At 51.8% G+C, this 25,047-nt stretch overlaps 1 protein-coding gene across 1 annotated transcript; it reads left to right on the plus strand.

Moving 5' to 3' along the window:
• Positions 1-3,274: 3,274 nt before the first annotated feature.
• LOC144142717 (uncharacterized) lies at positions 3,275-24,791 on the plus strand. Its single transcript, XM_077674386.1, has 3 exons — positions 3,275-4,143; positions 13,872-14,074; positions 23,852-24,791. Exons 1-3 carry the CDS (start codon positions 3,458-3,460, stop codon positions 24,487-24,489), a joined length of 1,527 nt encoding a protein of 508 aa, XP_077530512.1. The 5' UTR covers positions 3,275-3,457; the 3' UTR covers positions 24,490-24,791.
• The last annotated feature ends 256 nt before the right edge of the window (positions 24,792-25,047 follow it).

The raw sequence follows: 25,047 nt of genomic DNA on the forward strand, positions 1-25,047 counted from the left end.
TGCTGCGGAAGGGCAGATGACGCAGGAAGCGCGTTTAATGCACATGGCAAAGGCTTCCAAAATTGCCGGCGTTGTGGTGTCCATTTGTCGCTTTAGAACTGCGCACTTGTCCAGAGAGAGCAGTGGGAGGGAGCGCTGGGCACCTCGGACCCAGAGGTCCAGATACTTCTGGTCACCCGCGCTGACAACATCGCCGCCGGCCTCAAACCGACGGCCACACCGCTCCCATAAACCCGCTTAAGAGTTTATAAAGTGATTTCTCTCTCTCTCCAGAGAGCTAGGGTGAAGGAAGGAAGAAAAAAAGGTAAAAGAAAGGCAGGAATGTTCACCAGGTTATGGCCTAGTTTGATATCCTACACGTGGGAAAGGGGAACAATGGGGAAAAAGAGGAAAACAGAAAAAGAAAGGGAAAGGTAACGACAGAGCGTAAAGAGGCGCTCCCAGCGTTGGGACACTATAGGCAAGAGTTTAGTGAGTTCATACAGTGCAGTCTTTTGTGCCAGAGTCCTCTGTACAAGTCCGTCGCTTTTAGAAATCACAGGAGCGCTTTGGTCGCCTTGTGCGTAGATGTCTGAGAAGGCCAGTGTCCCACGATTTTCTCCTCAGAGAACGGCCGCCGAGAGTCTAGCTTCCGTAGAGTTGAGGAGAGCTGCCTCCTTTCCGGCGAAAAACGTCGAGCCTCCTTGCATAGAATATGGCGTATGGTATCTGGTGTGTTACAGACTTCACACGCCTCACTGGCTGCCATTCCGATCAAATAGGAGTAAGCACTTGTGAATGCGACCTCCTGCCAGAGATGACAAAGAACGGTTCCAGCAAACCGTGGGAGGTCTAATGGAACAGGACGCTGAAGCAGTAGAATGCCTTGCCACTGTCGTCGTCGTTGCCGCAATTATTGTCCTCGCTTGACGATAGTAATTATAATGATGATACCTTTATTCGTGGACGGGGTGGGTGGATCCAGGCGTACAGAGGCGCGAAACACAGGACTGCCCACACCTAAAAGGCCTGCGTACCCAACCTGGGAACCAGTTACAGCCCAAAGTGTGCACAATCAGGAAAAGAGAGTGTGGGGAGAAAAAAAAAATTCAGAGAAGCTTGCCCTCACGCACAAGACTTGAATGGCGAGGCTGTTGCAGGTTAGCATTGCCGGAAACATATTCCGTATCATTGTTCCTTTGCATAGTTGCGGTGCTAGTAATCGTTGTCAAATTATGCATCGAAGAGTCGTCGTCTTATTCGCGGCTAGTGGTGGATGCAAAGTCATCCTCAGCATTGTATACTTCCACCAGCTCAACTGGCGAAGCTTGCACAAAGTCGCGCAAGGCTTGAACCATAGCAAAGCTGCAGGATTTCTTTATACGTGAGCACTGAAGGACACATCACCACGCATTTGGGCAAGTTGTTTGAAATTGTTTATTTACATGTTCCGTCGTTTCTTCGCCCTGGGCTAGTAGCAATCATCGTCATAAGCATCGATATCGTCGTGTTCCTCATGCCAAGCATCCCATGCGCGGTGGCGCATGACGACAGCGCTGGAGTTGGTTTTCTTTTTCTTTTTTCTTTTTTTTTTTGCTAGAGCCACTGCGCAAGCCGGGGACTCGGCGGTTACCGCGAAGCACGCGCCCACGAGCAGTCCGCATTTTCTTGATATATTTTTTTCCTGCAACACCGAACTTACGGCCTATACAGCAGCTCCGCTGTTACAAGAGAGGAGGAATATTTTAAAAGAAATTAAAAGAATGGGGGAGGGTAGCAGGAAGGAGAAAGAGGGGCGGAAGGACAGAGCAGGGAACAAGACATAGTGAAGATCATGGGGGCTGACGACCGGATAAGAGTTAGATCCGGGCTCCTGCGCCAGCGCAGGGCAGCCTTTTCGAAAAGGGTCCGATGTGGTGATTTTCGGGAAGGGGGAGAGGAGGAATGTTCCGGCATTTCGGTGAGTTGTGCTGGAAGCCGTCGCCACCGCGCAAGAGCACAGGGGAGCCACCAGGGGAGCCATCAGAAGGGGCTGAAGGCGCTTGGTGCGTGGTTCAGGAGTGGCTCACCTACTAGTTGACAGTCAGCGCTCGTGTTGTGCATATCTCTCGCTTGTCCTCCTCATTCGTGCTGCTGTTTTCCCGACAAGAGATCCAGACTATGTTTCAGGAGAGGACGCTGGCCGCGCTCAAATGGCATACGCAGAGGGACGTTCGTTCTCCACTTGTGAGCCTGGGGGAGCGTGTCCTCACGCGGCCTGTTGCCCACCAGCGGGAAGAAACACCGCCCCTAAATGACCGACTACGACAGCCTAAGAACGCCTTACGCTAGAACGTCATTATCACCGTCGCCAAATATCCCCGATGTCAATTATTTTGGGGGCAACTTTCGCCAAGACGCCCCTCATTGTGCGGGTGCTCCTCGGGAATCTAAAACATAGCCCGGGATTGCGTACCTCTTTTTGTAAAATGCCGCTTAACCTACTCTGACCCGGAAAACTGCCGAATAGCAGGCACGAGAAGTTCCGCGGCTGCTTCGGAAATTTCCGGACATAGCGGACCTGCTATCTTTAACGCGAAATTGTCATCCCACCGCACATACTGGCATGGGTCAAACTTCATCTCATGCTGACATGGGCCAATGCAACTTCATCCATTCGGCACATATGTAGTCGAGGCTTATTTGCCTTAGAACCCGCACCAACCCACCCACTTACAGATCTTTTTGGTGTGCAGGAGCGAAGGTCAAGGGAATTCCAGAAGGAGCCACTACCACCGAACACAACGCTCAATAAAAAGATTTCCTCCTCCCCCTCATGACGCACCCACGAACTCGCCTGAAAATATTCTGGGAGCTTAAACCGACCCAAAAATGGCCGTGATTTCGAGCGCGCGGTGCATACCCCAGCCTTCCCAGCCTGTGTTTACTAATGCACTCACTCCCTGCTATCGGTCAAGATCGATTCGACCGAATCCGTCGCTGATACAGCTCCACGGCCATCGCGACTTTTTACGCGCCCAAGACGCGCTGTAATGACGATAAGGAACAAGGCACCCTTTCCTATCGCTATATTGTGGTTTTCTTTTTAGTTCAGGAAGCGGTTTCTTTGAGAACGTTGTAGTGCCGCATCGATAGCGGAACGACGGGGCAAACGCCGCCTTCAGTATCACAAGACGCTGAAAAAGAAGCCAAAAATACCGCCAGGAGCGATAAACTCCGGATGTTGCTCTGGGATTTCCTGCCACTTCCGAGGAAAGGGAAGGGGAACGGGAGGGCGTGACCGACGCGTAGCAGCGGCGGGCCGCACTCAAATGAGCCGCCGCCAGAGCGGACACAGAAACATCCGAAACGGGCCGTTGTCCCAGCGGCCTTCGCACATCGCTCTCTCGAACGAGTAGAGTCCCTTGTTCGTGCGAAGAAGTCCTGAGCGCAGCGACGAGGAGTCATCAAAAAGACGCGCTCCGGATAAGACTTCGTCATGGAGCAAAACAACGGCGTCAGCAAGCGGCCAGCTGACGACGACGCTGCGTCGGTCGAGTGGCTGGAAAGGTTCAAGCGCGAAAAGCGACAACGGCGGAGCATGCGGCACTGTTACGCCGCTGTCGCCCCCGACCCGAAGAGGAGACACGCCCCAGCCAGGCTCGCTGCCGGCGCGTCACACGCTACCATGCCGCTGCCGGAGCAGAATGGCTCGGGCGCGGGTTGCCCGCAGGATCCGGCGGCCGCACAGTTCCAAGCTAACGCGGAGAAGGGCAGCTACTCCGGCGAGCGTAGCCACCGTGACTTGCTGCTCAGCGGCATCTTCAGCGTGCCTCCCGAGGTGGACGGCGAGCCCGAGTGGGCCGACCCCGAGCAGCCCGAGTTGATGGTCACCTGTCCCGAGTCCCGGAGCGCTCCGTTCGCGCTCGTGGTGTCGTCGGTGTACGCGCTGGCGCTGCACGTGTGCTTTGTGGCCAGTTCGTGGTGGCTGGTGCACGAGTACCTGGTGGCCCAGGCGACCGTGCAAGCGGTCGTCACGATTCTGCTGGCGCAGCTGTCCAGCCTGCCCCTCTTCGTCGTCGGCGTGTGGCGGCTCGTGAGCCGCCAGCCTTCCTCTGCGTGCGTACTTCTGCTCGTGCTGCACGTGCTCGCCGCGGGTGTCTTCAACATGATACCACTGCTGCAGTGAGTTCCTTTATTTCTATCCTTGCTACGCCAAGCGTAGTCGGCGTGCGTGCAGCTGTATAGTGCATCGCACTGTGGTGTACTACTGCGGTGCTCTTCGTAGTGTTACTCGCAGAGGCGGCACGGTGCTACGACGTTTCGCTGCTGAGCACAAAGACGCTGCTTCGATTAGCCAACCGGCGTATGTTTTTCTTTTTTTAGAGGTGTAAAACACCCGCAGGAGCGAGGTTTACGCGCAACATCGCAGAGTCTGTAGGGTGCTAAAAATTAACCCCCTCCCCTGCAGTTCTGATCGTGGCTGTGGTGTAACTTCGCCGCGTACAACACTAGTTAGTGTTGCATTCGGGGAGGCGTCCCCGAAGCGGGCTCCATCGCCTCCGTCATGCGTAATAGCGCGGTGGTGAGAGGCCAGCAACAGTTGCTGCCTTAGTGATGACAATATGCCGAAGGGAAAACTTAAATGGTTTGCTGCATGGCAGGGGATGATCGGCGACGATACACAAACATCACCCTTCCGGGCGAGCTTACACCAAGACTCGAACAGAGCGACAGCATGTTCTGGTGCGGTGAAATGAATGCCTTCTGCCTAGGAATGCCTTCTGCGTATTCATCCCCGAAGCGCTAACGGTCAATTAGTTATCCTAGTGCTTTTGCACGCGGCCCAGACACAGTACAGACACACTCTTTCAGAGTTCGTGGGGGCCGGCAGTAGCGGCCCACGTTGAGCTAGGGCGAGGGGGACAGGAGATCTCGGCTGCGGCGCCCGCTTCGCAGATGCATGTCTCAACGCGAAGAACACTTCGTTGCGTATTTTGTAGCTGCAACGGCTTGAGTCACTGCCAGCGGGCGCCGCTCGGCAGGCGGTCACCGGCACGTTGTAGCATGTCTGAGGTAGGCGGGCTCTGCCGCAAAGCACAGGAGCACTACACGAAACTCTCAGCACGCGCGAACAGTGTAGCCGCGCGCTGAATCCTAACATTAGTCTGATTTCTTTTAAAGCGAAGCTTTCCATGGCCCACTGCTGCGTTCGATGTTGCGCCAAAACGCACTGCAGGAAAGCAAACTTTCTCTGACGATGATGGTTGGTGATCGTGGGTGAAGTGAAAGGTGCTTGAACTGCCAACGATGAAAGTCAGAACTCGGACAACGAACGAATCCCTCCCGATAGATGTTACTTTGATTCGACTCGGTTTGTGGCGGCAGAAAGCTTCGCGTTCTGAACTTTTCAGTCTTTTTTTAACAGGATGATGTAGCTTTTCCTACGGCGTAAATGTCCAGAGCGTTATTATACTTTCAGTAGAAGTGCTCATTCAATACCTACTTTACTGCAGGCAGGCATTGTTCACAGGTGCCTTATCATCCATAATGCCGTTTCGATGCATGTCTTGTGGTTTAACGATTTCTGAGCTCTAGAAAAGACACTGCCGCTCAGTTGAACACGCTTGACGAACTGGTTGAACAACGTCGCTCAGCTCGTATACGGGCTGGGCGACGTTGTTCAACCAGCTGTGCATGTATGCACAAACGAACTTTCGTTGCGGAAGCAGGGCCTCCGCTAGTTTCATGGGTTGTTCCGTACCTGCTTCCCCAAATCGCCCTGTAACCAGGCCGCCATGGCTGTGTCCCCAGTAAGGTATAAGCTTGGGCGTGTTGGTACGACATTCTTTTGAACAGCGCAAGTAAGGACGAGAAGTGGACAGGACACAGCGCAATGTTCTGCGCTGTGTCCTGTCCACTTCTCGTCCTCGTCTACTTGCGCTGTTCAAAAGAAGTGTGTCCCCAGGTTACGGACAATCGACCACTGACTTGACTTCACACTCGATCGACCCGAAAAGCAGGTGCGAGAGGAACACTACTGACGGCTGAGACCCAGTACGAGGCGGTAGAGGCCTCCGTGGACGCTGGGGCCCAGGATGGCTCTACCAAACCACCCGCATCCTGCCATCTCTACTGGCGGAGCTCACAGCCATTCGGGATGGCCTACAGACACTAACGCTGGCCCTACAGCGTGCCCCAGTGGGTTTCATCCTGCACCTTTATACATACTCCACGGCGGCAATACGGGATTTAGGCCGAGTATCCAACAATTGCACTATTTCAGGGGAAATCCATACCCTACCAGACACGTACCCCTGCCCTGTCCGGCTGTTGTGGGATCAGCGCAATACGCTCCTCGCTCACTTTGCACCGGATAGGGCTTGTCACCCTACGTCTATTCCTCGGCCGCAGTCAATGCTAACAACCGGGCATTCGTGTATGTGTATATATATATATATATATATATATATATACGGGACGAGGGACTCGGTAAGGACACATATTTAGGTTTCAGTCGTCATTGCCAGTGCTATTCGGCTGTTTCCGGAATATTTAATGTTTGTCATGTTTCTTTGATCCAGCAATAAGTTCACCGTCCTCAGAGCACTTGTAAATACTCGTAAATATAAGTGCTATATATATATATATAGCACTTGTAAATATAGTTATATAAATATATAACTTGTAAATATAAATATAACCCCCCCGCCCCCGGTGAAGTCGAGAGAGGAGCCGCTGCGGGATAGCATAATTGGTCAGTGCACCGCACGCGTTATGCGGAGATGTAGGTTCGACTCCCGCTCCCGGAAAAAACGGCGGATTTTTTCTCGACTTATATTTCCGCTTATCACTGTATCAAAGAAACACGCACGATAGTCGCACGTTCGCTCGGATTCATGAAAGGTAGTACGGCAGTATACGCGAGGACGTGCCGGGATTGCCAACGCCACAAGAAACCTCCCGTCAGGCCACCGGGATTCCTTCATCCGGTGGATCCTCGCCATTCCCCGTTCCCGCAGGTTGGGATGGACCACCTTGGGCCTTTGCAACATCGGCGACCGGGGAACAAGTGGGTCATTGTAGCTACGGATTACTTGACGCGTTATGCCGAGACCGAGTCCCTTCCCAACGACGCCGCTTCTGAAGTTTCCAAATTCTTCGTTGAACACATTGTTCTACGCTATTCCGCGCGTACGATTATTATTAGACAGGGGCACCGCTTTTACCGCCACATTCCTACAGGATGTCTTCAAACTAACCCACAGGACTCACCGCGAATGCACTGCCTACCACCCTCAAACCAATGGTCTCACCGAACGCCTTAATAGAACCCTCACTGACGTGCTATCCATGTACGTCGATCTGAAGCACAAAAACTGGAGCGATATTCTTCCCCACGCAACGTTTGTCTACAATACTGCCATGCAAGAAGCAACTCGATGCGCACCGTTTGAACTTGTTTACGGACGCTCCGTAACGGCAACCTTACATGCAACGTTGCCTGTCGATGAAGGTGACGTGACCAGCACCGATACCGAGGCTTTTATCCAATGGACGGATGAAGCACACCAGCTCGCATTCGACATCAACAAGAAATCGACGCCGAGAAATACAAGGGACGCCGTAACGTCGAGGCGACCTTGTGTGGGTGTGGACGCCGTTTCCCCGCCGAGGACCTTCGAAGAAGCTGCTTCGGCGATACTTTAGGCCTTATCGTGTTCTTCGTCGTCTGGAGTCGTTAACTACAATTTTTTACCCGAGGACTCAACAGCCCATTCTTAACGACGCAGGTCTGACCCAGAAGTTGTGCACGTGGAATGCTCCAGCCGTACTACACCCGCTCTTGTAAACCCGAAGTATGGTGCTACGCGCTCTTACGTGCCCTGCGATTCGCCGATCACTCACCATCCACGTGGCTGTTTCTAGTTTGCTTCCATGACGTCGGGACGATGCCAAAAGGAGGGGGAGCAATGCCGCGACTTTACTATTGCGAGGGAAATTCCCAGACCGTTCTACGGGGCTGTTTCTCGTCATGGGTGTGTGCCAATTAGTGAAGAGAGGAAGAAGTCTTGGGTTGCGCCTACGAGCCGGGACAGAAAAGGCGAGAAAGAGGCTTGTTCTAGCTGTGGCACCGGCAATGATTGCGGGCACAAGTTCGCCCTGTAAATAAACACTTGTACTCTTCATACGTGTTCTATATATATATATATATATATATATATATATATATATATATATATATATATATATATATATATATATATATATATATATATATATATATATATATATATATTATTAGTATAAGGAAAGAGACGGATACACATCAAAAACAATAACAAAGGTTTACTTGCGTAGCGGCAACGCGACTTGCCTTCATCAGAGTACAGTTACCTGATTTTGCTGCCTCAAACATTTGGAACACATTTCTTATATAGCTTTGCAGAAAACTGGCATGGAGCGGAAGGTGTTTCAGAAACGGAGAGTATGTGTGAAAAAAGAGAAAGGAGAGAGAGAGAGCGGTCGTATTAACAAGGCAGCTCTCAAGGTTGCACCACGGCGGGGCAACGTACTTTGCGTGGGTTGCAACTTCAGACAGTGCGAAAGACTGGACAATCGAGGTTTCAAAAAGCAGGGAAAAGTATACAATAAGGTATTCAGTGGGTGGGGAGTCTGGTTCAGATGGATCTACTATAAAGGCATGAGCGAAGATTGTATTTTGGGTATGTCCCCCCGCGGACTAAAAGAATAGATACAGTACACAAGAGCTAGCAACCGAACAGGTAATAAGTGGGGGTATATATATATATATATATATATATATATATATATATATATATATATATATATATATATATATATATATATATATATATATATATATATATATATGTGTGTGTGTGTGCATTTTACGGCCACAATATCGGCAGAAAGGAAAAAAGCTGATTTATTAGATTGTTGAGTTGTCTAAAAATAATAAATAGAGGGATCTGCATATCTTTCTTTTTTCTTCCGCCTTACCTTCGGCCTTTGGTTACACAGAAAGGATAGAAACGCATATGTAAGACGGGAACTTCACAACGTTATGCAAATAAGGAGCTGACGGTGGCAGCAGGCTGAAAGCTCGTTGTGAGTGGTGTTAAAGCGGAATTCGAGAAAGCGATTTTGTTCATTTTGAGCGGTTCATGCCCCGGCAACGGACAAGGCCTCATGTTTGACCAGCTTATTCCCTTGCGTTTTCGCACTTCCACGTTCTATATCAGGCAACAACATGCAAAGTAACCAAGAAGGCCAGCGAATGCAGGAAACGATATAGTACGTTTGGAAACGTTGTGTGGAGGATCGCGGCATAACTTTCCCGTGCTCCCGATTTGTTGTTGCTGCGCCTATCGCGGCGTTTCATCGATGCAGAGCGCACTATCGCTGTTGCTATCGATGAAACACTGAATCATCTGAAACTGATTCGATGACCATTTCAACGACAGTGTGGAAATCTTTTAGTGTACGGGAGCGCGGTAGTGGTATTTCGATCAAGGTGAAAGACTTCGCCAGTAGGCCTGCCGTAGTGGAAGACAGCGCTTACGCAAGTAGCGGCGGAAGCAGCGCTCACGCGCTGCTTCGTGTAAGCATGGGTGGTTATGCTGGGTACTCTAGGAATACAAACGAGCTGCAAGGACTCTTCGTTTGCGGGAAAGTGAATGCTCGAATCCGTGAGAATACAAGGTGCATGAAGTGAACAGTTATGACGGGAGTGAAAATATGAGGCGGTCATTTGCCTTGCCAAGGCCTTTCCTTTAGTCATTTTCCTGTTTAAACAAGTCTCTCTCTCTCTCTCTCTCTCTCTCTCTCTCTCTCTCTCTCTCTCTCTCTCTCTCTCTCTCTCTCTCTCTCTCTCTCTCTCTCTCTCTCTCTCTCTCTCTCTCTCTCTCTCTCTCTCTCTCTCATTAAGTAGCCTGTCAGGAGCGCAGAAGGCATACGAGTAAGCGGTTTATAGCGTGGCAGTCGCGATTACGCGTTGTGAGGGAAAAATTTCATATTTACATCTTGCCACTGAATGCTAAACTCTGGGAAAGAAATTGAAAAACAAATATGGCCACTGTGCCGCGACAAACACCCCGTCCAAAGCGCGCACGCACGCACGCAACTACATACAGAGAAGGAAGAAGAACGGAGGAACGTCATGTGCGGTGGACCGTTCGCGCATGTCCACCCATTGACGTGGGTGAACAGTGATTAAAAACAAAACATCAGACGGTTGTGCGCCCGTTATATGCTTTTCAGCGCTATATCTGTGACACTATGAAGAATCGACATTTATGCGAGTCGGTACACAGGCTGAACATCGCGAGGGGCAGCGCTGAAGACAAATGCGCGAGGAAGTTGACAGGACGGTGCTGAACTCGCAACTATTTTTGTTAAAAGGCAAACCTGTGCAGAAATATTACGACCAACACGCTTCTGTCATAGTATTTGTGCGCAACGCGTTGGTAATCGAGGTCACATTTTGAATATGCGTGCGCTTTTTTTGTTAAAGGCCTCGATAGCTCTACACGGTAGTGAATTTTCGTTTTTGAACCGCTCCGCGAATTGAGTCATGTTTCCAGGACTTGTGAATTTTATGCGCTTTTTAAATGCAGAGCATTTCAGTAACTCACGATGTCACCCGCGTTGACGTCCGTAGTCCGCACCGCACCCCTCCCTACTATATAAAAAAAAATACTATCCGGAGCCCGGTTTCGATCCCTCGACCCTGCGGGCGTAACGCAATGTACATGGTGCTCTACCCATTGCGCCACAAAGCAGACACAGATTGGGACGCTACGAACGCGCCTTATATCGTTGACTCATTCAAATTACTGCTGACGAGCGCTCTCTCGTCAGCAGTTGCCACATTAACGTAACGCAAACTACTTAACGTCGTGCGCCCCCGGAAATGCTCTGCATTTGATCGTGCCCCTCGCGAGGGGGATGTTTCACTGCGCCTTCTCTCGGTCGCGGGACCCGTGGCGCCATCTGGCGGAGGCGCGGCACAACTCGTAGCACTTTCTTTGAAAAAGCGCCTCGAAAGCGCGGCAAATGTGAAATAGGGATGACGCGCTTTTTTGTTTGTTTGACCCGAGTGTGGCATCAGAGACCACGTGGGTGTTTATTTGTGAATGCGTCTGCCCAAGCAGTTACGAGTTCAGCGTCGTCCTATCTGCTTCGTTCCTCGTGTATTCTGCACTGCCTCAAGATGTGACGATAAGACACGATAATGCTCCGAGATCCTTTGACACGCGCTAGCTCTCGGCGGGCGGATTTTGGCTCTTATCTCGGAATATGCCAACAATCGCCCAACACGTCGAGTTGTTTGACAATTAGCGCGTGCGTTGCGGCAGTCACACCTGCAAAATATTGTTTATACATGCCACGCACGAAGACTGCCCGCAGCACATGCCTTGAATGTCCCAGCAACACAGACGGCGGCTTGCATACGTGCTATGCAAATAGCTTTGGCGCGTGCGATAGGGTGGGGGCGCGCTGTAACGTCAGTGACACTCGACCGATCGCAGGTTTTCTTTGCTCTGCCGCACTTGTCAAAAGCGCGATGGACGAGGCGCCGGCGCGATAAAAATTCCAGCAACAGATACCGCCGCTCACACTTGAAAGTGAGTGCAATGAAGCGTCACCGTGGGCGATAGATGAGGCGTAAGGCCAATACAACATGTTCACGTGATAAATGACTTCGTAGAACATGCCCCTGATCCAGGGGTGTCTGACAATTAAAGGCAGCGATGAAAAGACGTGAAAGCCTTGTAGCATCGAAGCGGTAGCAAAAGCCTGTGACAATCGCGTGATTTTTTGTTCTTTCGGTGTAATGTTCCAGCAAGCGCGGCAGGAAATTTCAGGGCCTTTCTGTACCGTTGGAAAACTGGGAAAAGACAGCTCGCTCCACTCTATAGTATACCTCTTGCGCGGCAACGACCTAGGGCGGTGAGGGCTTGGAAGTGGCTTTATTACAACCATAGACAAAGTAATGACGTTGAATATTAAACTCTTATTACGCTATAAAACACCACTTCACAAACTTGGGGGCACGGGCTGCGCGAAAAGGGTATCTGAGTTAAGCACGGCTTCTTGGCATGCGCATGTGAACCAGTACTAACTGGGGTTTCACGTGCTCACTTCTCTGCCATAGAAATTTGTGCTTGAACGTAGTTACATTCATCGCTGTATCCTGACCAAGTGTACAAAGGGACGCGTAAAGACACCAGCGCATAAATGTTTGCCTAACTACCTCGTTGCTTGCGGCCCGTAGCGTTTGTAGACGATTGACCGATTGCGCATTATCGGGTCTTCACTCTGCAGCATGCGGGCTTCTCTTTCCCTTCATACCGGCGTGCCTTTGAGTATTCCGCCGTTTACTCGGTGTTTTCTGTTTGGCAAGGGTGCGACGTAGAGTACATTGTGCGAAAGCGGAATCTTATCTCATTCTGGGGTCTCGACAAGGAGTTTTCTGACGCACCTCCACGCATGGTCAGTCAAAGAAATGAAGCGGCGATCACGAAAATATGAACCGGAACACACAAGTAGTGCAATTTCTTTCCATGCAAGTCAAACTGACGCGTGGCTTAGTTACAGTAACGCAGATGGCAAATGTGGCTTTCCAAATATGTCAATGGTGCGTCATTACGTGACCTCCACAAACAGTGTTTTTTCAATTTGGCGTGTTCCAGTTCATACTTTCATGTACATTTCATTTGTCCATTACTGTACATGTGCCTCTCTTCCTCTTCCATCCGGAAGGACGTTATTTTAGCGGCAGCGAAGTCTTTCTTATGTATTATGGGCAAAGCCCCTTAGGGGCTCGGGCTGTCGGCGTCTACTGTCGTCGTCGTAGCCGTCGTCTCGTGTTGTCACGGTACTGAAACACCGGGACACTCGTTTACGCCTCGCGCTAGAATGTTTCGTGATTCAAAGACGCGAGACTTTTACAGCAAAGCTGTATACCTCCACCCCCCCCCCCCCCCAGTGGTTTCATTTCCGTTAGCAAAAACGTCAAGGCGCCAAGAATACACTTATACACTGCATTCTTTGCCCCCCCCCCCCCTTCCCCCAGGTTTGACGTTAGTGAAGATGGCCCGAGATTTTTTGCTTATAAGCGGTCCTTGGCCGTGTTTATTGAAAAACGAACACGTTACCTGTAGTTTTTGTTACAAAAAACTTGAAATTCGGATGCGCTCTTAGGGGAAGCGTTACAGCCCCGTTCCACTTTTTTTGTAACTTCTTTTGCTCAGTCTGTAGACTTAATCCAAACAGCACGCTCGTTTTGTTCAGCATCGAAAAAATACAAAAGTAGCCATGATAAAGACCTGTGCCGCAAAAGTGACGCGCAGGAAGAATTTCGGAAGTCTGATATCACCAGCCTTTTTATTATGACTGGGCCTCCCAGATTCGCGTCGTGTTAGCGTGCCTGGCGATATTCCTGCGTTCGAGTTGTCTCCGTATTGACGACTATAAGCCAGAGACAAATTTAATACCTTCTAATGTCGAAGGCAGTCGCTTGTGCACACCCTTTCGAAGGATTTTCACCGGGCTTCGGGGTGCCAGCCTTGTCTAGGGCTACCGGGAGTTGGGAATGGCGGGTGGACAATAATTTAAACTAGTATTCAAACAAGAATTTAGAATAGTAACAGAAATAGCGTTTTCATTCGTATAGCTCCCGTGCCCAAATCAGAATGGGCCAACAATTTCCGCACTGATCTCGCCCGTTCAGCGAGCTTCTTATGCTTGCATGTCCGAATGTTCGTGATGGGAGCAAACAGTCATTCGCGCACCATGCACCTTGCCAGGGCATGTCTCTTTAAAAAGTGTGGTGTGCCGCCGCTTGTCCTCGGTGAACGCTCTGTTCCACGTGTCTCCTCCTGCAGGCTGGCTTTCCGTCTGGTCGACTCCGTGGTGCTGTACCGGACGCGCGGCCAGCAACAGCAGGCGGCGTTGCTGAAGCGGCAGGACGTCGCCACCTTCACGAATGTCATGTGGGTGATCACGCTGAGCTGCTTCCCGCAAGCTGTCTTCCAGTCAGCCCAGATGTTCGAGGCGGCGCTGCAACAACATACGTACACCGAGCGCGGTGAGTCACACATTAAGTGAAATAAAGACGTGAAACAACAACCACCCCAACGCTGCGACCGGTCGTGGCGCGTTGCGCGACGCAGCCGACGAAGCGCGAAGAGAACCGCAGCGCAGAAATTTCGAAATACGCTGATGGCATGGCTGCTAACGATGGGGCGCAGTCGTACGGAATGAGACGCCAAAGTGCGCATGCTTGATTTTAACGCGAAAACATTGAATGGCCAACCCAGCGAAAAAGCCGTCGTTAGCGTCGGCGTCTGTGGCGGCGATAGGACGCCTTGGGAAGCGTTCCGTAGCCTGAAGAGTTCCGTGGCTGGAGGCGTTCCATAACGCGAGCTTGAAATCTGCATTGGCGGGAGGTGGCCGTCCACGCTGGTGCACCGCAGGTGGAGTGAGCGGTAGAATGTAAGCAAACGGGCGAACGGACACGCAGCAAAACTAACCATCAACTTTCCCATTACACGGCGGCAAGAACGAGCATCGGCGCAACGCGTATGAAATAGATCGAAGCCGTTCGAAAGTGTCAAGGCGGATCGCAAAGGAAAGCGTCTTAAGCCCTTCGACAACGCGAGGCGAAAGCAAGGCATCAGGTGTTCAACTGGGCAATCCTGCTTTCGCGTTCATAACCCATAAGTGATCAGGCGTTTACGTATTTGGTTCTTGTGTAGACGTTTAATAAAGACATCGTTTTGCTCTATTTATGCAGTATAAAATTACAATGATTAAATTTATACACAGGCATTTTCAATACTTCGGAAAAGCGCCCGTGAGTTCGAAATTTCGGCGCACGTGAAAGATCCCCAGGTGGTCCAAATTAATCCGGAGCCCTCCACTACGGCGCGCCTCATCGCCTGCGTTGCGTCGGCGCGTTAAACCCTACGATCAGATCAGATCAATACTTCGCATCTAGGATCCTCCATCCTCCCCCTCCCCGCCCCCCCCCCCCGTCTTTTTTGGGGGGGGCGGGGGAGGGGGGGGGGGGCATGCGAAACAGTTTGGCGAACCCTCTCGATCTTGACACCGCTGTTTTCATTTCAAGCCGTTTGTGCAGCTCGAGGGCTTCAGTGGGGAGCATTCTGTTAAGGCAAACCAAACCACCGGGATTTTGTCTCAATGCAAGTGCACTGAAACATAAAATTGCATCATGTTTGGTTGTTATGATGAGCCACGCAAAGTTTTTTCAAGCTGCTTCCCTCGCCCCACTACCTTAAACGCCTTTAACACCACCCATCCCAAACAAACACGAGCAGCAGCCAGGGAGATTGCCCATTGCGTGCATGTATATACACCAGATCACGGAGGTGCCTGGTGGAAGGAGCCCATCACCCTTTATACAGGACTGGCTTTAGTGGAAAATACGAGCTGCAGCCTGCCTTCCTCTTATTCCTAGGACGGTGCGCAGTTTTTCGCGTATGTAGCACGGCCGTTATCGTTTGTTTCTCGCGGGTTTCACCTAGACAAGGGTTCTCTTATTGACGACGCTTTTTGCACCAGGCCCAACGCAGCTGTCGCCATGCCGTGCCCTGAAGCCGAAGTCAGCAGAGTGGACGTTTGTGTCTTGCTGCACTTGCAAAGGCTGTGTTTGTTTTGGTTGCGGAAGGCGTGCCTAAAGAAGCCGGGGGTAGAACACGAGCACCGTGCAGCCGCAACCCGCGAGAAACAAAAGATAGCGGATGTGCCGTGTATGCGCAAAAAATCGCACCAACTTAAGATAGCGGACACGGAAAACGCACAGGTTGCATTTCCTGCCGAAAGCAACCTCGACAAGATCGTGTGGACGTTGGCCCCTTTCCACCACAGCCTTCCTTGACCGCATGGAGAACGGGCATTTGAAACCAAATGGTTGCATACGTATGTGAGGGATGCTTTTTACCCGATATTTGTCGGCGGGGCGAAAACCCCGCCCAGGTGCCTCAGTGGCTAAGGCGTTGTGTTGCTGAGCTCAAGGTTGTGGGTTCGATGCCAGCTGCGGTTGCTGTTTTTGCTATGGAGGCGAAAAATGGAAACGCCCGTGTGCCGAGATTTCGGCGCACGTTTCGTCCCCAGGTGATCAAAATTAATCCAGCGCGCCTAATAGCGCACGTGTAGCTTCGGTGCGTAAAACCCCCGAAATATGCTCGACGAAATGAAACGAGTGCCTTGTATAAACGGGTCATCACGTGGCGTGAGCGCGAAATGTAAACAGCTGTTGGGACGACATGCATCTTTCATTTTCTTTGATTGTAGCTGCCAGCCTTTAACATTTGCGACGGAGGATCGGCGCGGCATGTCGGTATAGCTTCTGTTCACCCCAAAGGGGACGTTAAGGGACCCGAGCTTCAGAATCAAGTTTCCGATCCATGCGAGTGCTTTAGCGGTGTTCATAAAAAGTGTGGAAAATGCCCGTACCCAGCCCAGGTTCATGGTGTTTATTGGCATTGATAAGTCAACTTTACCAGAGTATTTTAGGTACTTTTCCAGGACATGGTAACCCTCTCCGGCACAGGCACGCTTCTCTTCAGTTCCGAAGAATTGAAGGTCATCGGAGAGAGCGCAATGCGCAGTACGCTGGCCACGTAACATAGGACGGTTCCGCTTCGAAGACGCCTACCGCTTCAGGCAGGAAAGAGCTTGTGCCGACAGACGGCGCTGACAATGCCGTCGCGCTATACGCAGGAATTATGTACGGGAGCTCGCTCTGCGCCCAACCTGATCAAATTGTTTCCGAGTTAAAATTTTAGATGCAGAGCATCTGATTCACTCGCCTTGTCCCTCCGGCGTCGTCGTCGTCGTCGTTGTCGTCGGCGTTGTCCACCCCTCCCACATTCTCCTCGCCGCGCCAGCTGCGCTCTCCGCCGCTCACCCCCTCTCCTCTCCGATAGCGAACACTCTCTCGCGAGGGGCATTGGATTGGATTCGATTGGCTTGGCTTGGATTGGATTGGATTGGATGGGATTTGGATTGGATTGGACTGGATTAAAGTGGATTGTGTTGCGTCATAGCCGCGGAACGTTGCGTCATAGCCGCGGCAGACGCGCTGGGGCCGGCGCATGTGCAGTACTCTCTCTTCCGCGGTTTCCTCTCCTTCGGGCGCGCTTCGCATATAACCGGTGTGCCGTTCTCCGGCGAAGCAACATCCACGCTTTGCTCAAACACCTAGAGTCCACGCCGCTTTACAAGTACGCCAACGTCGTCATCGACTGGGACCGGCTCACGCAGTCCCCTCAACGTTATGCGCGCTATAAAACGCGGTCCCTTCGGCGCTCCGCCTATGCGTCGCATCTACACAGGGGTTCCCGCGAGGGGAGGTGGGAGTTCAGTTCCGAAGAATTGAAGGTCATCGGAGAGAGCGCAATGCGCAGTACGCTGGCCACGTAAAATAGGACGGTTCCGCTTCGAAGACGCCTACCGCTTCAGGCAGGAAAGAGCTTGTGCCGACAGACGGCGCTGACAATGCCGTCGCGCTATACGCAGGAATTATGTACGGGAGCTCGCTCTGCGCCCAACCTGATCAAATTGTTTCCGAGTTAAAATTTTACTCCAAAACTTTTGTATATTTTGTGTTCAGAAAATGTCGGGTGTTTTCGCTTACACCTCGACATGGTGTTATTGCAGACCTAACCTGGTGAACAAATGTTTTAAGGCATTTAAACATTTATTTGGGTGAATATTGGTGGATCAAACGCCCCGTCGTGCCTGTCCTACTTTGTCCTAGCGTTTCGCGCGCTTTCTTCGGGTATGCGCGTTAACCAACTCGCCCAGCTGTCGCTTCTTACGAAGATTGCTGGATATTTCGCTGCTAGATATATTTTATGGCTAGGATGGCCTTCAGGCAACATCGAAAAATACTTATAACGTCGATCGAAAACCTCACCTTTGTTTTTGTGTAAATATATTTTAAAAATTCACTAAACCTGCAGTCAGCCACATTTAAAGCCCACTGCGATTCCTTCGGGATTTTTATTGGCTCCGTGTAGTACATGGACCCGACGAGGAAGGGTTATGTTGAGATAGTTTTTTGAATTCGCTCATTCGTGTGCAGGAGCGCGGGTAGAGTCGAAAAGCCATCGGGGGGAATCCGCTCAACACGTAGACTCCCCGCTATAGACCTGGCGCTCGTTGTGGGCTCCAAGTGTTCCAAGTTGCCTATTTTCTCTCCCAGTCCTCCGGCGCGGGTCGGGATAGGCCCAGGTGTCGCAGTGCCCATCACCCCTTTCCAAAGGGGTGTGGTGCGGGGTAGGCAGTACGGGTGTATATGCTCGAGGTATACCACCAGCACAAGAGACTTTTACAATTTCTTGTGCATCGTAGTCTCGGTTGTCCCTGTGTCTCCATGGATAATGGATTTGGCTGCCGGAATATGGGAAAATCTCCGCAGCTCTTCAGTCTTCGTGCGTATTGGCGAGTCGTCAATGGCCTTTCAGCCAAGTATCAGCATCGACTATGAAGCCGTGAGCCCGACCACATTATCAGCATCGACTGTGAGATGGCACGTATCTTCGCAAGTGATCGGCGAAGAAGCTCATGGGTGTAATGTCCTCTGAATCTTCTGACCACCACACTTTCAAAAGAAGCAATGCAAGTTCGTTTAGCTTATGTGTGAATATGTGTATATATGTGTATATATGTATATGTGCATATATGTATATGTATGTATAGTATGTGTATATAATATAAAAAGGTTCGGCAACGTGTAAAAGTTACCGGACGGAAACGACTGCAGGCGCACGTGTAGATACAGCGGATAATAGCGTAATATCCCAAACCACTCGCTGTGCATGATCTTTATTTTACAATAAATCTACCAGCATCTTCACTCGCCATACAGATGAAGTCAGGCTGTGGACAATGGTTAGTTACTCTAGAAAAGCTTTTGTATTTCGTGCTGGTTATGCAAGATCTGCTGGTGTAAAATGTTTGCGGGCTTCCCAGAAAACAAATGGATTAGTGCTGGCAAACCACGTACCACTGAAGGGCAGCATACCAAAGTAAGCGAGAGGACCTCCCAAAGGGGCTTCGTGTCCAGACAAGATATCCGCATTTCACGGAGCTGTAGCCTTGTTCTGTACCAGACAACTACTGGCGGACGCTTAGGGGCAGCCAGGGTAGTCAGGGTCAGTAGGGAACAAAAAAAAATCAGTGTGTACTTAACCTGAAAGTGGCCGTGAAGTCGAGCGAGTACTTGGGCTCATTCTGGGAGGGTCCATCGAAGCACGGAACGTTGTGCGCTGTTCACCCGCACCGTACCGCGCCAACACAGCCCCCAATTTTATTAATGCGGAAGTCTTATGGGCCCCGTGAAGTGTAACACCCAACGTCGTGAGTAGCAGTGGCAGCAACGTGAATAAAACCCAGGGATGTGCGGTGTCAGGCAAGTGACCTCACCTCTACTCGTATACGCCCACGCACCACGAAGTACGGCTTTCGAGATACACTTAGTCTGCTTGTATGCTTCGAATGCGAAAGCCTTACAGCTTCAGGCGACACTTCACTGCTACATCGCGTGTGTCATGCCGGCTCTATGCAGCTAGCACAGGCAAGTCGCTTCTCACTACGTAGTTCTGAATGGGCTTGAAACTGGACACATACCTGCTCGAGGGAAGTTGGCCATTGACGACGACAGCAGCCGTAAGCTCACTGCGATTCACCAGTTCCCGCCTGGCTGCGACGTCAAGATACCTGCTTTACACACCGATCCAGCTCTACGCAAGTCGCCAGAACCACGTACCCGCAATCCCCGTATGCGTGCCCTCGGGATATTGGCCAGGGAAGAAGACAGCTGCCATCAGGCTCACAGCCGATTCACCGATTCCCATTGCCACAGTGCTTTCGTATTCAAAGCACGTAAGCAGGCTTAAGTGCCCCTTGCGATTTTTATATCGCCCATGTGTGTGCGTTTCCTTTATTTTTGTTTTGCTATGCAGTGTTGCCGGACTAATTTTGACCTTGAGGTAAGTAGAAAATAACTGTTATGTGCTGAAAAAAACAGAATGGGCCCATTTTCAAACCACTCCCAGCATCTTCTACTAATGCTCTTGGTGCGGAAAACCGCGGTGGGTAATCCTTTGGGTGCAACTGACGCGGTCCGTCAAGCCTGAAACTGGGCATGAAAATACTCTAGCACCCGCCGCGGTGGCTCAGTAGCTATGGCGTTGCGCTGCTGAGCACGAGGTCGCGGGTTCGATTCCCGGCCGCGGCGGCCGCTTTTCGGATGGAGGCGAAAAGCAAAAACGCCCGTGTGTACGAGATTTCGGCGCACGTTAAAGATCCCCAGGTGGCCAAAATTAATCCGGAGCCCTCCACTACGGCGCGCCTCATCGCCTGAGTTGCGTCGGCGTGTTAAACCCCCCCCCCCCTCCCCCCCACAAAAAAATACTCTAGCACGTTCGGGAGGGAGGAATATTCCGAAGCGCATCCCCCCTTTCTCACACGGACACACACACACACCGCGCAATGGCCTCCCGCCTTGTTCTTTTCATTCCGTATTTATAGTTCTAAAGTAAACTGTAGTGGTTAAGGGCTGCGAATATTTGCTTTGAGGGAAATAGTTATGCTGCGTTTTCTAGGGAACAATTTTTGAAGTAACGAATTCTATAAAACTACATAGTATTTAAAAATAAATTACAACTGGCTTACGCGTGCTTCGTCTCACTGGGGCAGAGCGTATGGAGGACGTCCTGTAGGGTGCCGCATCGTATTGGCCCTCGAGTACTTCGGAAGAGGGCCGCGTAGGGAGCTCCTGCATGTTCACGGTATAGCATGGGACTATTGCAGCTTTTGCCCGCTACACGACGGCTTAGAACTGCTACTGGTAACACCATAGGGAGAGTGTTCATGAGGGTTAGGAGTAATGATTTCTTTATTGTGGAGGGTAGTTAATCATTATACCCATCCCAAAATGGTACACTAGCGTTTCATTCCTTGTGGAAATGACGAGCAGGTTGAAGGTGGGAGTCCTCACCACGGCGATGTCACGAGAGAGGGAGGGAGGGAGGGAGAGAGAGAGATATATACTTTATTGCGTGTCCGGCAGAGTGAATTAGGCCGCGGGGGTCGGCCCCGATCCCGGGCAGGTCGAGCCCGTAATGGCTTGCGCCACCGCAGGTCCTTCCCGCTGTCGGGTCAGGGCTTCCTCCACCTGCCGGACGGCCTGGAGTTGTGTGTTGTAGTCTGAGGAGGTGATGGCTTCACACACTTTTGGTGGCAATTCTTGTGCTTCAGAGTGTGTTTGTAGGTGAGTGCAATCGTTGAGGATGTGCGCTGTCGTAGCGGGGGCAGTCTTGCAGATGATGCAACGGTCGGTGTTGTATAGCGTTGGGCAAATGTATCTGGCGAGCACGGGTGTCAGGATCGAGTCCGTCTGTAGCTGGCGGTATAGCACACCTTCGCGGCGCGTTAGTTGCGGGTGTGGGGCAGGGAGTCGCTGCCTGTTGTGGCGGTACCATCTCAGGATGTCTCCGTACGTCTCCAGTGGTGCTGGTTCGCTCTCTTCGGCTCGCAGTTGGCTGTTCCGATTGCGCTCCGAGTGTTGGCTGGTGTGCGTCGCGCCGTAAGTCCTCGCGCTGCGCGGTCAGCCTCCTGGTTCCGGTTACGGATCCGCCCCTCCGGGTCGAGAGGTCCCACGTGTGCAGGATACCAACTGATAAAGATCGGGTGCTGGCGGGTTTGGCCCGTCCTGTGGAGGAAGCGGGCCGTACTGGTGCTTGTTGTGTTGTTCGCAAAGCGGAGGATCGCTGTTCTTGAGTGCTGAGTATCGTTCTACATCGAGGGTCGGTCGCGGCGAGGGCGATCGCGAGCTCTTCTGCGTGATGCGAGTCCGTGGCCTTGAAGCTGCCGGCCGTGCGGATTGTTCCATCGGATGCTGCGATTGCGACTGCCGTGTAGTAGTTGGGCCGGGCGCGGTCTTCCGCCGCGTCGACGTAGTATGCGGTGTTATCCGCGGCGTACGTGGAGGCTAGCGATCGGGGTCTAGCCAGCCGGCGTTCTGGATGGTGTTCCGGGTTCGTATTCTTGGGAAGTGGGCGGACTCGGAGGAGTCTGAGCATGGGTTCGGATGGGGTGGTCGTGCCCTCGGCGGGCTGGTTGCGGGGCCTGATATTCACTTGTTGCAGGATGTGTCGTCCAGAGCGCGTGGTCGACAGCCGGGCTATCGGGACGTGTTTTGGGCTTCTGCTATTTCTGCCAGAGTGTTGTGGACGCCGAGGTCGAGGAGCCGGTCTGTGCGTGAGTGCTGGTAGAGGCCGATCGCTGTTCGGTAGGCTTTGCGTATTGCCGCGTCAATTTTCTCACGCTCGGCCTTGCTCCAGTTGTGGTACGGGGCTATGTAGGCGACGTGGCTGATAGCGAAAGACTGCAGGAGTCTCAGTACATGTGCTTCTTTCATGCCGGCGTGGCTCGATGAAACCCGGCGGATCAGCTGCGTGGCCGCGGTGATCTTGGTGAGGAGCTTGTTGACTGTGAATCCGTTGCGTCTGTGCGCTTCGATGTGCATGCCGAGGACGCGGATTTTGGGGACTTGGGGTATGCTTCCGCCGTCACGTGTATGTAGTGCTATGTTGGCTGCAGCGTTGCCATCTTTCCGGTTTGGTCCTGGTGGTAGGATAAGCAGCTCAGACTTCGCAGGAGAGCACTTGAGTCCTGTGCCCTCGAGGCTGAACTCGACCGCCTCTATTGCTTGCTGAAGTGCATTTTCGGTCTGACCGTCACTGCCGCCTCTTGTCCAAATGGTGATGTCATCGGCATATATGGTGTGCCGGATGTCGGGAACAGTGTGCAGGGCCGTGGCTACCCGTATCATGACAAAGTTGAACAAGAGCGGCGAGATGACCGAGCCTTGGGGAGTGCCTTCAGAGCCGAGGGTCTTGGGGGCGAGCTCGATGTCGCCGGCGTGGATGGTAACGGTGCGTTCTGTTAGGAAGTCCTTGATGTAGGCGAATGCTCGCGTTCCCATGTGAAGTGCCGATACTTGCTCCAGGATGGCCTTGTGGTGTATCTTGTCAATGCGCTTTGGAGGTCCAGGCCCAGCACAGCGCAGGTGTCCCGGCACCCCGGCGGGCGATCCAAAATGTCTCGCTTCAGGAGGAGCATGGCGTCTTGTGTACTCAGCTTTTCCCGGAATCCGATCATGGTGTGGGGGTAGAGCTCGTTGTCCTCGAGGTATCTCTTCCATCGGTTCATCAGCACGTGCTCGAGTACTTTGCCGACGCATGACGTGAGCGAGATGGGTCGGAGGTTGTCGGTGTGTCACGAAGCATCCTCATCATTAATATAACAATTCATAACAGTGAAAAGCTTATCGACGTCATCGTTGCCTTAATTTTGGGTTGGGCTAAGATGGAACAGCCGCATGAAGATTCTCTTTAATACTATACAGCACGAGAAAACGAGATCAGAGAAAGAGCGCGAGAGGTGAGACTGCTTCATCGCAGCTTCAAAGTGTAAGAGCGATCTAAAGGCCAGTGAGAGCTGCCACCCGGGCCTCGGGGAGTTCTGCGTGTACGGCAGTTGGGATTACCTCTTGTGGGTGTGGCCAAGAACTGCCAAGGATTGATATATACATTCACGCAACATTCAGCCTCGACTACGTCGCCGCAAACTTTTCTGGCCGAGACGAGCCACTCATGTTTGCTCGAAAGCGTGTAAACACGGCCATTCATGCTCAAGCATAAGTCAGGTTCCGCTTGTATCGTGCAGCAACAATGCACATTTGATGCTTTTTAAGGCACTTGGGCGCCGGTCAACTTGCGATACATGTAGCAGAATACAGGCGTATACATGCCGCTCGCATTTCTCGCAGCTCCCTGGCTGCAGGCCGTCAACGTGGCCGCCGCCGTTCTGCTGGCGGTGTTCGGCTGCCTCAAGTTCAACAGCCGGCACAGGGCGCTGACCTTCTACCCGCCCACGGTGCAGTCGGCGCTGACGACTGCCGCTGAACACGCCGCCTGGCTTCCCCTGCTCAGCGCCCGTGTGCTGGCCTTTGCTCTGCTCATTTCCAAGGCTCTCGAGCCCGTCCACGTTTTCGCCATCTTCTTCGCGCTCAGCCTGCACTTCGAGTTCCGCCACGACCGCGCCTCGTCGGGCGTTCAGCAGCAGCAGCAGCCTCTAAGCTTTCTGCTTAACGTCGTCACGAACGTGGCCCGAGCCACCGTGGCCATGTTTTTCAAACTGCGCAACTGGGAGAGTCCGCTGACGGCCAAGCCCTACGTGGTGTTCGCCATTATGCTCTTCGTGCAGAGCTTCGGCTGCATCTTCCTGCCGTTCCTGCAGGAGTACGGCACCTCGATGAGTATGGAAGCATTCCGTGCGTATTACGCAGCGCCCGTTTTCACTACCTGCATCGCGGTGCACTACGCCCTGCTGCTGCTGGGATCGGCCGGTCTCGCTGTCTGGTACAAGCTAGAAGGGGCCGGTACTTCGAGTTATGCATCTATATAAGAGCACTCCTTTGTAAGTTAGCATCGTTGTTTCGTGCTCACGTGAGCGCACGGAGGCATTTTTTTTTTTCGTCTGAAATTCAGACGCCATATTTTCTTCACACCATTCAGGGGTTGACCGTGACTGGACGCTTACCGTGAACTATTCTACGATCCAACTCTGCACAGCTCGTCGACCTCAGTTGTCTAGTCCTCTTGTACAAAATCGAGAATTCCCTTTGTTTGTTGGCCCACCTGCGCGTCTCGTGGGGCTGTTGTACCAAAGCTTCTATTCCTGTAAAATAAGTTTCTTTCTTAACTGCAGTGAATTTGATCCAACTTCTTTCACTGCCTTGGAAAATTGACTGCCGGAATATAAACAGTTGCGCTCATACTCCAGCGTAAGTCAGTTATTTTGCCTAATCGCGCTGAAATTGAAGGGATCGACAGTTCAAATTTGCTGAGTGTGTGTGCTCTAACCCGAACAAATCGTAATCTCAAGCGCCGTATTTCAAAATGCTTTTGCTGGCAACGATGTGAAACTTCTATGGGAGCATTTTTAAAACTCCAACACGTAAGT

Source organism: Haemaphysalis longicornis, unplaced genomic scaffold, assembly GCF_048455015.1.
Source record: "Haemaphysalis longicornis isolate Haplotype H1 unplaced genomic scaffold, Haemaphysalis longicornis Haplotype H1 scaffold_1, whole genome shotgun sequence".
NCBI lineage: Eukaryota > Metazoa > Arthropoda > Arachnida > Ixodida > Ixodidae > Haemaphysalis > Haemaphysalis longicornis.